We start from the raw sequence: 20,381 nt of genomic DNA, 5'->3' as shown, positions 1-20,381 counted from the left end.
TTAGTCTGCTGCGCCACCAAGGCTCTTGGTAGCTTGACTAGCTTGACTCCCTCTTCTTTGTGGAAGCCCCTGAGATATTGGAAGACTGCTATCATGCCTCCCCTGGTCCTTCTTTTCATTAAACTAGATATTCCCAGTTCCTGCAACCGTTCTTCGTATGTTTTAGCCTCCAGTCCCCTAATCCTCTTTGTTGCTCTTCTCTGCACTCTTTCTAGAGTCCCCACATATTTTTTACATCGTGGCAACCAAAACTGGATGCAGGATTCCAAGTGTGGCCTTACCAAGGAATTACAAAGTGGTATTAACACTTCACGTGATCTTGATTCTAACCCTCTGTTTATGCAGCCCAGAACTGTGTTGGCTTTATTGGCAGCTGCTGGCTCATATTTAAATGGGTTGTCCACTAGGACTCCAAGATCCCTCTCACAGTTACTACAATTGTGCAAGGTACCACCTATACTGTACTTGTGCATTTGGTTTTTCTTGTACTATCACTTCATGTGACCTTGCTATTATCCCTCTCTTGATGCAGCCTAGGATTGCATTAGTTTTTTTGGCAGCTGCAACACCCTGCTGTCTCATATTTAAGCGGTTGTCCACTAGAAAACATGCGGTCAACCTCTTCTCCAAAGCCCCTGAAGGCAGGACAAGAAACAATGGATGGAAACTAATCAAGGACAGAAGCAACCTAGAACTAAGGAGAAATTTCCTGACAGTTGGAACAATTAATCAGTGGAACAGCTTGCCACCAGAAGTTGTAAATGCTCCAACATTGGAAGTTTTTAAGAAGAGGTTGGATAACCATTTGTCCGAAGTGGTGTAGGGTTTCCTGCCTGGGCAGGGGGTTGGACTAGAAGACCTCCAAGGTTCCTTCCAACTCTGTTATTCTGTTCTATGGGATAAGTATATTTTTTTACGTCAATGTGAAAGATCAACCAAACAAATCTATTTATCTACCAACCTTTCTAGTTAGTTGTTTGGTTGGTAAGTTAATTGGTTGGCTGGTTGGTTTTTTAAGGCCTTCCATGCATCACTTTCTTTTCCATCCCAAATTCTTACCTCCAGATCTCTTAGTACTGGATGATCTTCAATGCCAGGGAAAAGGACCCTCATGGTATACGTCCGGTAATCCAGAAACGGTATTCCTGCCCCATCCAAGTCACTTGTCAGCTCATGGATATCCGTCTGGAGTTCTGCAAAAGCTGTGATTGGGGGGAAGGGAGCGGAGTTTTTTTTAAAAAAGGAAGAATGAACCATTCAAGGCAGAATACAGGTAGACCTTGACAAATTTCTTCGACAAAGACTGGATGGATTTATTGCACCTAAATGGCAACTACTTCTATTTGCAGTTGGATGATAGGCTTATTCTGGAGACTGAATTTCCCATATTTAATTAAACAACAATTGACAAGAGATGGTATTAAGAAACAAACACGAATATTTGACCCAGGAATTATAATTTATAACTTTTGGGATAGAATAGAATAGAATTTTTTATTGGCCAAGTGTGATTGGACACACAAGGAATTTGTCTTGGTGCATATGCTCTCAGGAAGGAAGGAATAAAGTAGAGTAGAGTAGAGTAGAGTAGAGTAGAGTAGAGTAGAGTAGAGTAGAGTAGAGTAGAACAGAACAGAACAGAACAGAACAGAACAGAATTCTTTATTGGCCAAGTGTGATTAGACACACAATTTGTCTTGGTGCATACGCTCTCAGTGTACATAAAAAGAAAAGATACTTTCATCAAGAATCATAAGGTACTTAATGATAGAGATGACGTGGGATGGATACGATGCCATGGTAAGAGACAAATTCCTTCCACCAATACAGGTAGTCCTCAATTTACGCACACAACTGAGCTCAAAATCTCCATTGCTAAGCAAGGCGGTTATTTAGTCAGTTTTTGCCTCATTTTACAACCTTTTTTTTTTTTGCCACAGTTGCTAAGCAAGTCATCGCAGTTGTTAAATGAATCCTGCAGTCATTAAGCGAATCTGGCTTCCCCATTGACTTTGCTTGTCAGAACGGGGTGGCCATTTAGCGAATGAGGCAGTTGTTCAGCAAAGCTAATATTCACTATGGTTGATTTTTTGCAGGAACTGAAGGTAAATGCTGTTTTTTGGGCAAAAATATTGTAACTTGTAGTCACATGATGATGGGATGCGGGCTGGTTGCCAAGCGCCAAATGCAGTCATGTGACCATGGGAGGGTAAGGTTTATTTCAATAGCTATGAATTATGTTCATTCACAGCCCGTAATGAGTCACAAATAGTTTGTAAAGAGTCCGACAGAAGTCTGCCACAGTCCTTCGGGATAAGACTAATAAGCACCCACCTTTATCTCCCTTGAAATGCTGCCAGAGACCTAATTGGCAATTAGCTTTGCAAGGCCACACGGAGCACAGAGTCAAAATGGAGCTTCAGAAATTAAACTGACCAGAACAAACAAAGTTGCTTCCTGCAAAGGCTCATGTGCCTTTGCTCCTCCTTTATGTCTTATGGGAGGGGCCAATATCTCCAAGCCTTACTTCCGAGTCGCCCCTTTTGTCTTAACTGTTCTTGCCTTCTGGCAGCTCTGCGCATGCGCACACTGGGAACAGGCTCCCCCTGTTCCTCTGCTTCTCTGATGTCTGACTCTGGAGGCTCTGGAGTCAGCACATAACTCCCCGATGGCCCTGGCCCCGTCTCTGCCTCTGACGCAGAGCCCTCGTCCGAGCCTTCCCCAGACTCCAGGACTGGCCCATGTTCCTCCTCAGCCTCTTCACTGACCGGCTCTGCTGCTAGCTCCGCAGGCTGCCGGCGGACCACAACACAATCTGATTCATGAATACCTTTTTCAAGGTCTGTTGTAACTTCGACCAGTTGCTAAGCAACCAGTTGTAAGTCAAGGACAACATGCAAATGAGCAATTGTATAGGGGGATGACCTTTTAAAATGGATGAGGACTAAAGTTGCTAAAGTGAGATAGTCGTTAAGTGAATTTTGGCCCATTTCACGACCTTTCTTGCCACAGTTGCTAAGTGAATCACTGCAGTTATTAAATTAGTAAGATGGTTGTTAAGTGAATTTGGCTTCTCCATTCACTTTGCTTGTCAGAAGGTCACAAAACGGGATCACATGACCCCGGGACACTGCAACCATCATAAATACGAGTCAGTTGTCAAGCATCTGAATTTTCATCAGGTGACCATGGGGATACTGCAATGGTCATAAGTGTGAGAAGGGGTCATTAAGTTCCTTTTCTCATTGTAACTTTGAATGGTCACTAAGTGAGCTGTTGTCAGTCAAGGACTACCTGTAAGAGGGAGATGAAGGAAGGAAAACGGTGTGCTGAATATCTTAGAAGGGACCCTCTCTAGTATCTTAAGCTATACAGGCGGAGGGGGAAGAAAATATCCTTTCAGACTTGCAAGATTCCGTTAACGTCACCTTACAATAGAGTAGAATTAGTTCAACTAGGTGTGCTTCCTATCTGGACTACCTCGCAGGGCCGTCAGCAATTCGTCCAAAAGCCTTGGTAACAGTGGTGAAATGTAAAATTTGTTACTACCGGTTCTGTGGGCGTGGCTTGGTGGGGGTTAATGTAACTGGGTGGGTGTGGCCAACTTTTTTTTTTTATTTTAACTTTTAAAAGCATTTTTTCTACAACCAAGAAAAAATGCTTTTAAAAGCCTCTGACGATCCCAGCTGAGTTGCCTGATCGTCAGAGGCTTTTTTATGTTTAAAAGCATTTTTTCGGCCGAAGAGGTTGTAGAAAAAATGCTTTTAAAAGTTTTTTAAAAAAGCCTCTGATGATCTCGCGGCTCAGCTGGGCATGGGCGGGGGGCAGGAATTTTTCCTACCGGTTCTCCGAATCACCCGCCGCCATCGCTGCCGGATCGGGCGATCCGGTCCGAACCGGGAGCATTTCACCCCTGCTCGGTAATCCTTTTGGCTTGTAGTACCTTCCTTGCACTCCAAAGCCACCCTGGATTCCAGATTGTCCATCTGCATCTGCAGCCTCTTCAGCGTGAGATCACTTTCCCGAGACTTCCGCTTGTAGGCGATCAGGACGGCCACGATGAAGATGATGAGCAAGCCGCCGGCCACGGCGATGCCGACGATGGCAGGCAGGCTGAGCGGGCTGTCGGAGGAGATGTTGACCATGCCCGGAGAGAACTCCATGCCTCCAACACGAGCCTGTGAAGAGAGCGAGGGACTAAGTCAACTTTGGCCCCTTTAAGAGGCGTGGGACTTCAACTCCCAGAATTCCCAAGCCAGCAAATCACTCGATCTCATGATCCGTGCTGGCTGGGGAATCCTGGGAGTTGAAGTCCCATGCCTCTTAAAGGGGCCAAGATTGATGAGAAAGACTGCAGTAATCTAACTTTCTAAGCTCAAGATCCACTTCTAGCATTTACTTCTCCTGGTGAAAGATGAAGTCACTAGACCTCATGGTCTTTTCCTCGTGAAAGATGAAATCACACACACACACACACACACACACACACACACACACACACACACACACAAACCCTAGACGAAAAAGTGCTTTTCTCTTTTGCTCTTTTTAATTCACATTTTTTTTTGTTGTTGTTGTTGAGTTTTGTTTGGTCTCTGCTAATTTTTTTTCCTTGGGACTTTGCAGTTTAATCTTCTGAATAAAATAAAAATTGAGAAAGACGAAGACACTAGTCCTCATGGTTCATGCTGGCTGGGGAATCCTGGGAGTTGAAGTCCACGTCTCTTAAAGGCGTCAAGTTTGAGAAACACTGCACTAGTCTCACTTGCTAAACTCAAGTCCCACCTCTACATTCTTTTCTCCTTGTGAAAAGACAAAGTTACTAGTCCTCAAGGTCCATGCTCTGCTAATTTTTTTCTTTGGGACTTTGCAGTTTAATCTTCTGAATAAAATAAAAATTGAGAAAGACGAAGACACTAGTCCTCATAGATCATGCTGGCTGGGGAATCCCAGGAGATGACATCCACACCTCTTAAAGGGACCAAGTTTGAGAAACACCGCACTAATCTCACTTGCTAAGCTCAAGACCTACTCCTCGCATTCTCTACTTCTTTGGAAAGACAAAGTCACTAGATCTCATGATTCAAGGGGTGATGGAAAGAACACAGGAGCCTCCCAGTTGAAATTTGAGGAGCTAAAATATTAAGGCTTTTAAAGCTGATATTAAAAGTGAGGCTCTTCCCTTTACTAGCCACACAGGAATAAGTGAAGAGCAATAAATTATGCAAAAAAAAAAAAAGAGAGGATTTGTTGATTTGTTCTCTTTGCATGAGGACATCGCTCTCCAGGTTTCAAGGCATGATTGATTTTTTTTTTCTTTTCCAGATAAGTAAATCGCCTTTTGTCCCGCGACACGCCGCCAGTATTCCTTACCGTGACTTTATGCCGTCCTGTAAGATTTGGGGATTCGCACAACAGCTGGACATCGGAGACCGTAACCACGCAGGGTTTCTCCCCAATCAGCACGGTGTAATTCAGCTTAGCGTTTCCTCCCGCCACCGGTGGGGTTAAATTCTTCCCCTAGACCAAGAGAAATCACATGGGCGGATGGTGATGATTGGCAGCATATAAATTTAACCAATTAAACAATAATAAACCAATTGATCCATTCGCTTAACGACCACCTTGCAACTGCAGTGTTTTGCTTAACAACCAAAAAAGATCGTAAAATGGGGCACGACCGCTTAACAACTGCCTTGCTTATCAGTGGTTGTAAGCCGAGGTCTACCTGCATTGCATCATATTTGCCCCCATACCTTCAAGATCAGAGGGGTTCCAGGTTTCAGTTCCAAAATCCCGGGGGGACTGAAGGCCTCAAAGACAGGGTTTGGATAGTAGGTGAAGTTGGTCTTGTTGAGGATCAGCAAGGAGAAGACGTTGTCCAAGACAAAGCCGAATTCATCCGGTCGTTCGGCCAAATCAGACGTGTTACTAGGCTCCACCATCAATGCCGGAGCCTGGCAGACCATTTCCGTCTCGTTCTGAACTTCGCAGACCTGAAACGGAGAGCAAGGAAGAAAGGAAGGTTGAGGAGCAATCCCGTTCTTCCTGTCATCCAACGTTAGAAAAGAGGAATGCATTTGCACCCGTGTCTACAACAGGCACTGCAAAGAGGGGGGGAATCCATTCCCAGATCGGCACAAATATTCAGAAGGAAGCTTAAGGACACAGGGACACCCAGAGGACACAGATAAACCCCTCAAGTCGCCTCAACGACCCTCTTAAAAGGATGCAAATGACCAGCTGTCTGCAAGGAATATCAATCCTTCCATTCCCCACCATCCAGCCAGAGCAGAAGAAGCTTCTTGGATGAGAAGCGAAACGTCTTCAAAAAAAACAAACAGAAAGTCCAGTTGCCTCCTGAAAAAAGCACCTTTGGGACAACCAGGACCTGGATGATGACTGAGAATCTCTACAGACTTTGGGCTATAAGTGAAGACCTGGTCTTCTTTGGAGTAAGTCAGAATTCAAACAACACAGAGACAGTGTCAAAGATCACCTACAATGGAACCATCTAGGAATATCCATGGCTCTCTGAGATTCTCAGGCCTGGTGACATGACCAGGTCTTAACAGGATAGCAAGGCTGCAAAAGGACCTTGGAGGTCTTCTAGTCCACCCCCTCCTCTGCTCAAGTAGGAGACTCTATAATATTCTGGATGAATGGCTGTTCTTGAAGACCTCCAGTGTGGGAGACAAGCCATTCTCACTATTAGGGGAATCTAGGTTAGATCTTCCCTTGATAAGTTTCCATATGTCTTGAGGGACTTCCGGAAGGATAACAGAGATAGCGCTGATCTCATTCGAGGGGATGGGGGACAATCAACCTCCTACGTTTCCCACGTTCGGCCTTTGAGTATCCTATTTTTCAACTAAATCAACTCACATTGATGTGTTCTTTCCCACCGTACTTGGCCCGGATCTGAGGGTTCTGGATGAGATCCAGGTTGGTGCCCCAAACTGTAACAGGTGTATTTCCACTGATGGATAAATAAGAAGAAGAAGAAGAAGAAGAAGAAGAAGAAGAAGAAGAAGAAGAAGAAGAAGAAGAAGAAGAAGAAGAAGAAGAAGAAAAAAGGCAAAATTAGCAGGAACCTTGCAACCCACCTCCGTGGATGTTTCTCAAGGTGAAGCTAGCAATGTCAAATTCAGAGGGTGAATCCATCTGTGTCTTTCAATGAGACAAAATAAAAAATGAAATTTTGAACAGCCACCGAAAATCAGTCTATTCTAAGCCTCATCCATTGGTTTCCTCAAGTAGAGTTAATTCAATAACTTCCAAACACTAATGGTACTGTTGATTCATTCCTTCATTCATAGATTCATGCATAGATTCATCGTCATTCAGTCATTCATTTATAGATTGATTGATTGATTGACATGATTGATTCATTCAGGGTCATTGATTATTCATTCATAGATTCATTGACTGATTCGCTGATTGGCTTGATTGATTGATTCATAGATTCACTGATTGATTATTCATTCATGGATTCATGGATTGTTCATTCAGTCATTCATAGATTCATGCATAGATTCATAGATTCATTCAGTCATTCATTCATAGATTCATTGACTGCTTGATTGACGACTGAGTCATTCAAAGATTCATTGGTTCAGTCAGCCATTCATTCATAGATTTGTTGATTGATTGGTCGTTGACTTGATTGACTGACTGACTGACTGACTCATCCATTCATTCGTTCATTCATTCATTCATTCTCAGTTTGACCTATGAGTGTACACTGCACTGAAAGTAGATCACATACGTTGACTGGTTGGGTTCCCCTCGCACATATGTGCTAGTCTTTCCTGAGTCTAGGGGGCGGTGCTCATCTCCGTTTCAAAGCTGAAAAGCTAGCGCTGTCCGAAGACGTCTCCGTGGTCATGTGGCCGGCATGACTAAATGCCAAAAGCACACGGAATGTTGTTCCCTTCCCATCAAAGTGGTCCCTATTTTTTCTACTTGCATTTTTTACCTGCTTTTGAACTGCTAGGTTGGCAGAAGCTGGGACAAGTCACGGGAGCTCCCCCCGTTACGCGGCACTAGGGATTCAAACTGCTGAATCCCCAGCTATGAATGTTTGTTTAGAGCAGTGTTTCTCCACCTCAACAACTTTAAGATGGGTGGACTTCAACTCCCAGAATTCCCCAGCTGGCTGTGGAGTCTGGGAGTTGAAGTCCATCTATTCTAAAACTGACAAAGCTGGAAAACACTCGTTTAGAGGAAAGTTAATGCTCTTGAATTTTAATGGGATGATTGAATTTCTTGGTAAGAAATGATGCAGCCCAATACAAGTAAGTCCTCGAATTACAACCATTCATTCAGCGACCATTCAAAGTTATAACAGCCCTGAAAAAAGTGACTTGCGACCGTTTTTCACTCTTAGAACCATTGCAGTAATGTCACATGATCAAAATTTGGACGCTTGGCAACTGGCATGTATGTACGACAGTTGCTGTGCCTTGGGGTTGTGTGATCTTGGAAGTTTTTAAGAAGATGTTGGATAACCATTTGTCTGAAGTGGTGTAGGGTCTCCTGCCTAAGCAGGGGGTTGGACTAGAAGACCTCCAAGGTCCCTTCCAACTCTGTTATTCTATTCTAGCTTCTTCCGATGAGTAAAATCAATGGGGAAGCCAGATTCACTTAACAACCAGGTTAACTAACATCCCCTGAAGTGATTCACTTAACGTCTGAGGCAAAAAAAGGTTGTAAAATGGGGCCGAACGCACTTAAGAAATGTCTCACTTGACGACAGAAATTTTGGGCTCCACTTTGGTCATAACTCAAGGACTACCTGTAAAGTCAGGATGTTGCTAAAAAGAACAGCTAAAAAAAGTGAAACTAGTTAGAGCTCCCCCGATAAAGAAGAGACCATGATAATAAAAGGATGTTTGGGGTTTGCTGAAGTCTGCAAAACTTTTAATTGATGGAAAAATAAATGCAGCAATGAGTTTGCTGAAAGCTGGAAGACTTTTACCAAATTGGAAAATTCGGAGCAATCCTGTCTTTCAAGAGCAATTGCTCTCTAAGGAAAAAAAATACTCTTGTTTTTTTTTTAACTGAAAAAAACATAAATAGACTACAGACTTGAATTTATTCTGCTATAATCACCACAATCTGTCCTCTTAACAGCTGAAAGCTCCTTTAGATAGATTTTTTTTTTTTGAAATAAATGTATCCCTCAAATCTGTTAAACTAGGGGGAATGAAGATTTTTCTTTTTTAACTCTGAGATATAATTAGGCGTAGAAAAATGTGTGAATTTCAGTTTATCTCCATCTCTTATTTTTCTCCTCATCTTACCTTCACTCAATCCTGTCTCATTTTGCACTATTTCTTTAAACACCCCCCTCTCTCAAGTCATCTGCATTTTTATGCACATTTTCCTAATGTATGCAGTTTTTAAAAGCTGTTTCTACTTACAGAATGCTCCTTGTACGTTTTTTTTTTTAAATCTAATGCATGCAAGGGCTGGAACATATCTCTTCTTGGAATTTCACACCTCAACTCAAACCCTCTCAAGACGCTGTTTTAAAATGTGTACTTTGAAACCAAATTGGATCAAATCTGCCTATAAAAAAACTGGAAGCCCTTTTTAAATGCAAATTAATACAATAATGAGACCGAACAGACCTGGGGAATCAGCACCTGTAAAAATATCATGGATTGGGGGCGGTGGGGAGAAAAAATACTTTTCGGTTCATGTGTCCTCTGAGGACAGGGTGAGTTTCTATTCCAACTTCCTAGAACTGGGCAGATATGTTTTTTTTTTTTTTCAATTTGATTTATATGCCGCCCTTCTCCGGAGACTCAGGGCGGCTTACAATGCGCTAAGCAATAGCCTTCATCCTTTTGTATATTTATACAAAGTCAGCTTATTGCCCCTACAAACTGGGTCCTCATTTCACCTACCTTTGAAAGGATGGAAGGCTGAGTCGACCTTGAGCCTGGCGAGATTCGAACCTGCAGTAATTGCAGGCAGCTGGTCTTAATAACAGGGTGCTTTAGACCACTGTACTACCAAGGCTCTTTTATGTTGAAGTTCCTGTCACTGGCTGGTGTGTGAATCAGAGGTGGGATTCAGCTGGTTCAGACTAGTTCGCTCGAACCGGTAGCGGAAATCACAGGTGGGCCAACCCGGCTCTATGCCGTCCTATTTAGGTATGTTTTTGAGGCCGGGCGCATGCGTGGAAGGCCAGGCGGATGCGCCAGGGATGGGTTCCACTTACCTTTACTACCGGTTCGCAGCGGGAGCACGCGCGCAGATCACCCATGATGATGTCGTCGCAGGTGGGTAGAGCCTCTTGCCGATTTTACTATCGGTTCTGTAGAACCGGACTGAACCGGGAGCAACCCACCACTGGCATGCGCGCCCGGCGAACTGGTGGTAACGAAATGTGAAACCCAGCGCTGGTGTGAATCTACTAACTTGGAATTAAAAGAGTTTGGTGAACTAGTGAAAGCAACAAGGCTAGAAACTGGGAGGTCGTGAGTTCTGGTCCTGGCTTAAGCCCGAAACCAGTTGAGTGATAATGCACCAGTCCTTCTCTCTCAACCGCTAAGAAAGAGGTGTTTCTGAAAACGTTGCCATGAAAATTGTGAAGACCAAATGGACAATATGGAGGAGGAGGAAGAGAAGGAGAAGGAGAAGACCGAAAAGGAGAAGGAGGTGAAGGAGAAGGAGGAAAAGGAGGTGAAGGAGGTAAAGGAGGAGCTAGAAGTGGAGAAGGAGATGAGGGAGATGGAGGAGAAGGAAGAGGAGGAGAAATAGAAGAGAAAGAAAGGAGGAGAAAGGAGAAGGAGAAGAAGGAGGTGGAGGGGGATGGGAAGGAGGAGAAGGAGTGAAGGAGAAGGAGATGGAAGAGATGGAAGAAAAGGAGAAAGGAGGTGAAAGAAAAGAAGAAAGGAGGTGAAAGAGGAGGTGGAAGTGGACGAGAAGGAGGTGATGGAAAGAAGGTGCTGGCTGGGGAATTCTGAGAGTTGAAGTCCACCCGTCTTAAAGTCACCAAAGTTGAGAAACCCTAAGCAAGGGGCTGACTTTGGCTTCGGAGAGGGCCTTCCTCTGGGCCACCATTCCTAACAAATGAAACTAATGTCATTGGGGTGAAAAGCTTTCGTCTGGAATTCATGATGATCTTAAGGTTGACTCAGCCTTCCATTCTTCTGAGGTGGGTAAAATGTGGGCCCAAATTGTTGGGGGCCATAGACTGACTCTGTAAATCGCTTAGAGAGGGCTGTAAAGCATTGTAAAGCGGTATGTAAGTCTATTGCTATGATCTGGAATAAATGGGATAAACACACACTCACAACCTGGTTAGCTTCCTTCACCTTGTTTGTTTGTTTGTTTGTCATATTTCTATGCCGCCCACTCTCCGAGGACTCTGGGCGGCTTACACCAAAGACAGTATACTAAATAGCATATTGCCCCCAACAATCTGGGTCCTCATTTTACCCACCTCGGAAGGATGGAAGGCTGAGTCAACCTTCACCTTTCCCTACCTTCTTTTCTTGAAATATTTCTCAATCGCCCCCCACCGTGAGACAGGGCCCCTTTAAGGACCATCCTTCCTCATGTCCTCGTTACCTGACAATGCTCCACTCGGGTTCGATTCTCAAAATGGTTGGATCCTCCACGTATTTAAACTTGAGCTCCTTGTGCATTTTAGCTTTCTCTAGCTCCTTCCGCAGCGTGGCCTTGTCTACCTTCACGGTTACGTCCACCATGTTCTTCTCCAAGACGTTTCCAAAAGCTGTGGTGTTGCAAATAATGTATTCGGCCGTCCTCCTGTCAGGGAAAGGAAAGAAGGTAAACCGGCTTTAGAAAATGCTGGAAAGTCTGTGGAGATTCTCAGTCACTCAAGTCATGGTTGTACCAAAGGTGCTTTTTCAAAAGGCAACTGGACTCTCTTAGTTTTTCCTTGAAGACATTTTGCTTCTTCAGTTCTGACTGAATGGTGGCGAATGGAAGGATTTATATTCCTTACAGTCATCTGGTCATTAGTACTCTCTTTGAGAGTCATTGAGGTCACTTGGAGGTCGATCTATGCCCTCTTTTGAAGACAGCAAAGTCCACATTCTGGACAGAGAGGCAGTGGTGGGATTCAGCCGGTTCAGGCCGGTTCGGGTGAACCGGTAGTTAAATTGCTGGCTGGCCCCACCCCTTCCTGCCCCACCCCTTCCAGGAGTCCATACGTGTCCCATTTTGGCTCCCAGGTAAGTGCAGGGAGGCCTCCTAGGCCCAAAATGGGGGGCAGGGGGCGGCACCGTTTTCACTCCCAGGAGGCTTCAGGGAGACCTCCTAGGCCAAAAATGGGGGGCGGGGGCGGTGCATCCCCCCCACAGCCTGTTTTTCTTCACACGGGGGGTGCAGGAAGCCGAGTGCTGCCTGTCACCCCACCTGGCCACGCCCACAGAACCAGTAGTAAAAAATTTTGAATCCCACCACTGCAGAGAAGCCCAGTGGTTTGAAAGGTGGGGGGGGGTCAAAGAGGCCATCTACGTTAAGACTGAACAGCCCTCCCTCAACAGAGGAGGAGGGATGCAACACCTCCTGTCTCCGGTCCTTTCAGCAATTCCAAGAAGCTTCCACACCCATTTGCACTATTCAGGTGAACCCAGAGGACACACCTCCAAGTGGCCTCAATAACTTTCAAAAAGAGACTCAAGCAAACGCATCCACGGAGGCTCTGCCCAGCCTCACATTTGATGCAGGTGGGACTTCTGGGGTCATTTAAGCCAGGGAGAATACAAATCCAGGAGACAAGCAGAACTGCCTGCAGTCCGCGAGCCACACAATCTGCAAGATGGCAGGTGTTGCAATGTCACACTGGCCTTCCTACAGATTTTGACAACCCCCTGTGGATGCTCCCTCCCACATGGCCCCCAGCGAAGGCTTCCTCCAAATGTCAATAATGTAGGTGACCCAGGGGATATTTTAATGGAGCTTCTCTGAACATCTTCCTTGGGTTTTTTTTTTGCAGATGACATCTGCAAAATAGAAATAGCAAAAATAGGGAGTCTGCTAGTATTTCCCCCCCCCCCATTAACATTAAAAAAAAAATAAAATGCTTAAGCTTTTGGGAGCTGCACTGGCTTCATCGGATGCACAAAGTGGCAATACAGAGAGTCCTCGCTTAATTTATTTATTTATTATTTATTTAATTTAATTTATATACCGCCCTTCTCCCGAAGGACTCAGGGCGGTGAACAGCCATAATAAAAACAATGTACAAAAATAGAATTTAAGAGCAGATTAAAATAATTAAATCATGGGCCGAATTTAAAGCTCTCATTTTAAAACCAATTTTAAAACCCCATTAAAACCAAATTAAAATCATTTATCCCATTAGAGTGGCTTGCTGGAATAACAGGGTCTTCATTGCACGACGGAAGGCACGGAGGTTGGGGATCCTTCGTATGTCCGGGGTTAATTCATTCCATGACCAGTCGCTTAATCATCATCTTCTTTTAATGACCCCATAATCCCTTGCGGGGTGGTGGAATCTGGGCATCTGAATGGAGATGAGTGTTTACTGGCCGGATGCCTTTCCTGTTGCCAATGCGGAGTTTTTTTCAGCAGATATATTCTCATTGTGCCCAGAGAGAGAAATAGCTGCCTCTACCTAGGATCGAACTCACAGCCTCCTGATTGTGAGGTGAGAGCTCTACCTCTAGGCCACCGCACCACTCGAGCAGTCCAAAATGACAACAGACCCCCAAAGCTGCTTATGACCCAGCTCCAGAGTTCTGATGGCTGTACACACCCCCAGCAGGGGTGAAATCCAGCAGGTTCTGACAGGTTCTGGAGAACCGGTAGCGGAAATTTTGAGTAGTTCAGAGAACCGGCAAATGCCACCTCCGGCTGGCCCCAATGCGTTATTTGGAAATGGTGCTCCCGGATTCCTGAATTCTGCTACCTTGTAAAGGTATTTTTGTGCGTGAGATGATCCATATTTAAATTTGACAGTTAATTAATTAATTCAGATAACTAAGCTGGACAAGGAAGCTGGCCTAGAAAGAGACACCTTCTTTGCAGTTCTGCTCTGCAATTCTTGAGCTCCAAAATTCCTACTTTTACAGGCAGTCCTCGATTTAACAACCAAAACTGAGCCCAACATGTCTGTTGTTAAGCGAGACAGTTGTGAAGGGAGCTTTGCCCCACTTTATGACCTTTCTTGCCACCGTTGTTAAACAAATCACTGCAGTTGCAAAGTTATTAACGGTTAAGTGAATCTGGCTTCCCCGTTGCTTGTCAGAAGGTTGCAAAAGGGGATCACGTGACCTTGGGACATTGCAACTGTCATAAATAGGAGCCATTGCCAAGCATCTGAATTTTGATCACATGACTGTGGGATAGCAAATAGTGTGCTGCGCTGGAGCTCTCACCACACAATCAGGAGGCTGTGAGTTCAATCCTAGATAGAGGCAGATATTTCTCTCTGGAGACAATGAGAATATCTCTGCTGAACAAAACTCCACATTGGCAACAGGAAGGGCATCTGGCCAGTAATCACTCAGCTTCATTCAGTTGCTCAGACTTCACCCCGCAAGGGATTATGGGGTTGTAAGGAGGAGGAGGGGGAGGGGGAGGAGGAGGAGGAGGAGGAGGAGGAGGAGGAGGAGGAGGAGGAGAAGAAGAAGAAGAAGAAGAAGAAGAAGAAGAAGAAGAAGAAGAAGAAGAAGAAGAAGAAGAAGAAGAAGAAGAAGAAGAAGAAGAAGAAGAAGAAGAAGACTGTGGGATCATAAGTGTGAAGACTGGTCATAAGTCACTTTTCTCAGTGTCATTGTCCACTCAAAGGGTCACTAAAAGAATGGTCGAGAACTACCTATATCGTTCTCACTCTTTCCCTCAAGCAAGCAAAACTCAGAGAAACTTACCGGTGGAAAAGACAAGGATATTCTCCAAACATTACGGAAACGTTGCTTCCCGCGTTCAGGTTTTTGCCCGTGATCGTGACTTGGGTACCACCCGATATTGGTCCTTGCTTTGGCCTGAGGTCAGAAAGAGACAGCATCTAAAAAAAAAAAAAAAAGGAAAGGGAAAAAGAAAGTGAAATTGAATGGAATAGCAATACCCTGAAAGGGTGACAGCAGGGCCTGATGAAAATAAAAGACCAGAGGTTGTTCATTCGAGAGACGACCGATCTGAGTTAGCATCCTTGGAAAGCTTTTTTTAAAAAAAATAACACTGGATTGTGTATTAGATACCTGTTTAGAGTTATCTTGAAGTAAGATGGGTACTATCCAGTAGTGGGATTCAAATCCCGTCACTACTGGTTCACTCATGGGTGCATGTGCACTTGTATACATGCAAGTGCACGTGCACACTTCTGTATGTGCAGAAACTTCTGCACATGCGCAGAGACATCCGGGAAGGTGGGAGGAGCCTCCCGCCGCTACCACTACTGATTCGCCCGATCCGGGGCAAACTGGTAGCAACCCACCCACTGGTCCTATCAGAGTTTGTTGCAGCACACACAATCGGACACAATTAAATAGTTCTGCAGGATTCATCTACATAAGAAACTTCTTTATATACAATCCCATACAGCAGAATTCAGCATACAATATCAGGACCACAGAAGCAATATTCATAGAAGCAAGTCATTATAGAGTAGAGAGATACAGAGGCTAATACATTGTACAGAGGCTCCCATTAAAGAGCCCGAACCAACTCTTATATACACTTCAGCAAGTCTAAGCCACACCCAGGCTCCAAACTGTCTCTTATGGCCCCATACTATGTTTCAGTTTCCAAACAGTCCCCATTGGCTGTCCTGTTACCATGTCTATCCAAACAGTCCCCATTGGCCGACCTTTGCCTATTCCAGTCTATAAATCAGTGGTGGGTTGTGTTAAGGAATTCGCAGAGCAACCCTAGAGTAGCAAGGGTGCGCACATGAAAGCGACTGAGAGCAGTTACGAATAATCACAGCCGACGCACAGATACACTGAGTTGTGTTTACTTTTAGGAAATAGTAATAAGGCACAGTCCAATAAACAGTCCAGGTTATACACAGATAAAGCAGTAGATAGTAAAACAATAGTCCAGGGATATTCCAATAACAAAGTCTTCTTACCAGTCGTCGTAGTCATACATAATAAACAGTTGCAAACAGTAGCAAACACAGCAAATAGCAGTAACAAGCTGTAAGGTTCAGCAAAGATCAGCAGAGAGATCAGCAGAGAAACTAACCATGTTTCAAACTCCCTCTTAAGGACATTGGCTACAGAGCTAACCAATCAGGACACAGTATGATGCAATACAGCAATACAGTCTTAAAGCTATATTGAGGTTTTATATATTGCCAACCCAACAAGTTAGGTAATCATCATTTCCTAACAGGTTGCCCCCGGTTCGGACCGGTTCACAAGAACCGGTAATAAAACTGGCAGGAGGCCACACACCCACCGCCCCGGATGTTGTCATCAGCGATCTGTGTGATCCCGTTGCAAACTGGTAGTAAAGATAAGTAGAACCCACCCCTGCTATGAATATCCATACTCTGACAGGCATTTACTTCAAAAATTTATGATGAAATTCATACTAATTTTATGAATAAAGAAATGTTAGTCACTGGGCTCACCAAAGAACTATCCATGACTTTCCCGGAATTCACCCAACAACACCGAACTAAATTCTATAGTTTTGCAGTTATCCAATATGCAAGACAGGGTGACTTTTAATTTTAAGGGTCTCTTTTTTTGCCTGGTCGCTGAATGTGATAGCAGCTGCTGACCCCAGCCTAATTAGATAATTTCCAGCTCAACAGATTGCTTGGATCCAGAAAATGGTCAGTAGGAGGTTCCTCCTAGTTGATGAAAATGAGCATTGCATTTAAAAGGGGAGGAAGGGAGGGAAGGAAGCAAGCAAGCAAGCAAGCAAGGAAAGGAAGGAAGAGGAAGAGAAAGGAAGAGGAAGAAAGAAAAGAAAGGGAAGGGAAGGGAAGGGAAGATAAGGAAAGGAAAGGAAAGGAAAGGAAGGGAAAGGAAAGGAAAGGAAAGGAAAGGAAAGGAAAGGAAAGGAAAGGAAAGGAAAGGAAAGGAAAGGAAGGGAAGGGAAGGGAAGGGAAGGGAAGGAAGGGAAGGGAAGGGAAGAGAAGGATAGGGAAGAAAAGGAAAGGAAAGGAAAGGAAAGGAAAGGAAAGGAAAGGAAAGGAAAGGAAAGGAAGGAAGGGAAGGGAAGGGAAGGATAGGGAAGGGAAGAAAAGGAAAGGAAAGGAAGGGAAGGGAAGGAAAGGGAAGGAAAGGAAAGGAAAGGAAAGGAAAGGAAAGGAAAGGAAAGGATGGAAAAATGGAAGGGAGGGAGGAAGGAAAGAAAGAAAGTAGAAGAGAAAATGAAATGAAGGAAAAAAGGAAGGAGGAAGGAAGGAGAGAGGAAGGAAGGAAGGGCTACATTTTGTTTTATTATTGAAACAATCTACTTGTTTGTTAATGGATGGATGGATTGATGGATGGATAGCTTGATTTTTATCTGTGTCTCTGTCTCTGTCTATCTGTCTCTCTCTGTCTCTGTCTCTCTCTCACACACACACGAACAGATTATCCTCAATCCGACCTCAAAGCCACCTCCTGCTTCCACTGCCTGAAAAAAACCCCAAACCACGGAGCAACCTGTCATTCTATATAAATAAGGACGGAGAGAAAAGACTTCAACCCCACCCTCCTCCCTTCCTCTCTTGCCTTTCAGCCCATCATCAAGATAACGTGTGTTCCCCCCAACACCCCCTGTCTTATTTAAGAGGCAAACCCATCCCCGTGATCCTGAAGAACGGACAGACATTCATCCGTTTGTTTTTTTTTTCCTGGAGAAATCTGGAGTTGCCATTTCTTCCTTCATTTACATTTTAATAGAAAAACTTTTCAGCTGGGTCCCACGCAAAAAGCCGCCATCTGCATTTAAATGAGGGGTTCTCTCCCCCCCCCCGGTTTCTCCTCCACTTCTTTTCAACTACTTTGGCAGAAAAGGTTGACAGTTTGATGAAGGAGCAGCTGGATGCCCTCTCGATGCCCCTAAACCAAGTTTTTCTCCACTTTAAGATGAGTGGACTTCAACTCCCGGAATTCCCCAGCCAGCGATTTCTGGGAGTTGAAATCCACATGTCTTAAACTTGCCAAGGTTGGTCTGTGTACCGATATGTACCAATTTATTTTGTTCTTATTTATTTTATTTATTTATTGCGATTTATATGCCGCCTTTCTCCCTAGGGACTCAAGGCGGCTTACAAAATGACAACTTCAATACAAATCACAATACAATACCAAATTAAAATCAGTAACCCAATTAAAAAACGATTTAAAATTAAACCAGTGTATCCCCAAATGGATCAGTTTAATTGGCGGAAGAGCCACGTCTTCAGCTCGCGACGGAAGGAAAGAAGGTCGGGGGGTGTCCTGAGCTCAGTGGGCAATCCATCCCAGAGGGCCGGGGCTCCCACAGAGAACGCCCTCCCCCTGGGGGTCGTCAGCCGACATTGTTTGGTTCTTCTGTTTTGCCGAGTAATTTTAAGGTGGGTTTAGTGCAGCGGTGGGTTTCACATTTTGTTATCACCGGTTCGCCCCAAGCGCGCTCGCTCGCTTCGCACACACACCTTCCGTGCATGCAGTCAGCCTTCTGTGCATGGCTTTTCTCTCACGCGTGCCTTCCGCACCTCCACCCGGCCTCAAAAGCGTGCCTAAATAGGACAGCCTAGTCCACCCATGATTTCCACTACCAATACGCCCGAACCGGTTCGAACCGGCTGAATACCAACTCAGGTTTAGTGAGGGTGTTATTTTAGACTAGTGTTTAAGATGTGTGGACTTCCTCTCCCAGAATTCCTTTTATTTGAAGGAACTTTTTTTTCTCGCCTGATAGCTGAACCCAACGCAGTTAGCTCATTTCCAGCTCAATAAGTTGCACGGACCCACGAAATGAGTTAATTCCGTTAATTCTGATCCCGTGACCCTGGAAATGCTGCGGCGGCCGTAAGCACGAAAAATCCCAATCATATGGAGCACACGCTGTAACTACAAATGGTCACTGAATGAACGGGTTATAAGTCGAGGACCAGCTGTACCCTGAGCTACACAACTGGGGGAAAAAAATCATACAATATTATTCCGTTTTAATGTTGCCACAACCACAACATCTCAGTTCTTGACAAAACCGCACAAGGCTGCAGCAAAATCTACCAAGTGACTATCCTAGAATAAATATTTGATATTCCTTTTAGTTTTCCTCTCTTCCTCCCTCCCCGTTTTTTCCTGCCGCCTGTTTTTTTTAGATCCCCAGCTCCAAACCGCTCTTTATTTCTTACTCTTTGTAAGTTTACTCGCAGCTTTCATTGGCAGGTGAACAACTGCTATACATAAAGTAAAATAAATACTAGTCCTTTCCAGTCCCGAGAGGGCCTAGGAATTTCCGGAGGTGTTACAATCATAACACACAGAAATTTATTATCATCTCATTTACAGGTGTGCGGTATGTTGCTGTGGTTTATTAATGATTCACAGCTGCCTTAACAAATTCTAGATAGCAAGATTCACAAGGTTGTGTGTGCAGGGCCATGAGGAATCCTCTGTACAGGTAGTCCTTGACTTATGACCACAATTAAGCCCCGAATTCCTATTGCTAAGTGAGACTTCTGCTAAGGGAGCTTTGCCCCATTGGACCATCTTTCTTGCCATGGCTGTTAAGCGAATCACTGCAGTTGTTGAGTGAAACTGGCTTCCACCGTTGACTTTGGTTGCAAAAGGGGATCACGTGACTCCTCAATTTACAACCATTTTTTTCGTGACCCTTTGAAGTTACAACAATGCTGAAAAATGTGACTTATGGCCGATTTTCACAGTTGCGACCGTTTCAACATCCCCTGGGGTCACATGATCAAAATCCAGACACTTGATGACTGACTCATGTTTGTGACAGTTGCAGGGTCCCGGGGTTATGTGATCTGCCTCTTGTGACCTTCTGACAAGCAAAGTCAATGGGGGAGCCAGATTCACTTAACAACTGTGTGACTAACTTAACTACTGCAGTGATTCACTTAACAACAGTGACAAGAAAGGTCGTAAAATGAGGCAAAAGTCACTTAACAACTGTCTTAACACTTAACAATGGAAGGGCCTTCTCAGATGTTGCCCCAGGATTTAGGACTATATAGGTCTCCCTAGTCACACCACGTCCTCTGCTGAAGTTGAGGAGAGCTCAGTATGTTTCTGCAATTTCCCGCCAATTTCATGGGTAGGAGGGGTGCGATGACTCAGTGGTTAAAGACCCTGAGCTTGTCAGCTAGAAAGCCGACAGCCCAGGTTCGAGACCTGAGCGCCACGTGATGGGGCGAGCTCCCATTCCTTGCTCTAGCTTCTTCCCACCTAGCTGTTCAAATGCAAATGTGG

At 44.6% G+C, this 20,381-nt stretch overlaps 1 protein-coding gene across 2 annotated transcripts in view; it reads right to left on the bottom strand.

Moving 5' to 3' along the window:
• The window catches only part of PLXNA4 (plexin A4), a 525,881-nt gene that overhangs the window by 79,641 nt on the left and 425,859 nt on the right, over positions 1 to 20,381 (bottom strand). For both annotated transcript variants that reach the window (XM_087873566.1, XM_087873567.1), the window contains exons 15-21: positions 14,880 to 15,016; positions 11,587 to 11,787; positions 6,886 to 6,979; positions 5,757 to 5,996; positions 5,374 to 5,520; positions 3,944 to 4,178; positions 1,060 to 1,202 (exon numbers count right to left, since the gene is read on the bottom strand). In XM_087873566.1, the coding sequence (XP_087729692.1) occupies positions 1,060 to 1,202; positions 3,944 to 4,178; positions 5,374 to 5,520; positions 5,757 to 5,996; positions 6,886 to 6,979; positions 11,587 to 11,787; positions 14,880 to 15,016 (1,197 nt within the window). The remainder of the gene's footprint in view (positions 1 to 1,059; positions 1,203 to 3,943; positions 4,179 to 5,373; positions 5,521 to 5,756; positions 5,997 to 6,885; positions 6,980 to 11,586; positions 11,788 to 14,879; positions 15,017 to 20,381) is intronic.

Source organism: Pantherophis guttatus, chromosome 7 (assembly GCF_059756535.1).
Source record: "Pantherophis guttatus breed Tessera chromosome 7, ASM5975653v1, whole genome shotgun sequence".
In the NCBI taxonomy this organism is placed as follows: domain Eukaryota; kingdom Metazoa; phylum Chordata; class Lepidosauria; order Squamata; family Colubridae; genus Pantherophis; species Pantherophis guttatus.
Note: the sequence above shows the minus strand (reverse complement) of the source record. Positions and strands in the feature narration are given on the sequence as shown.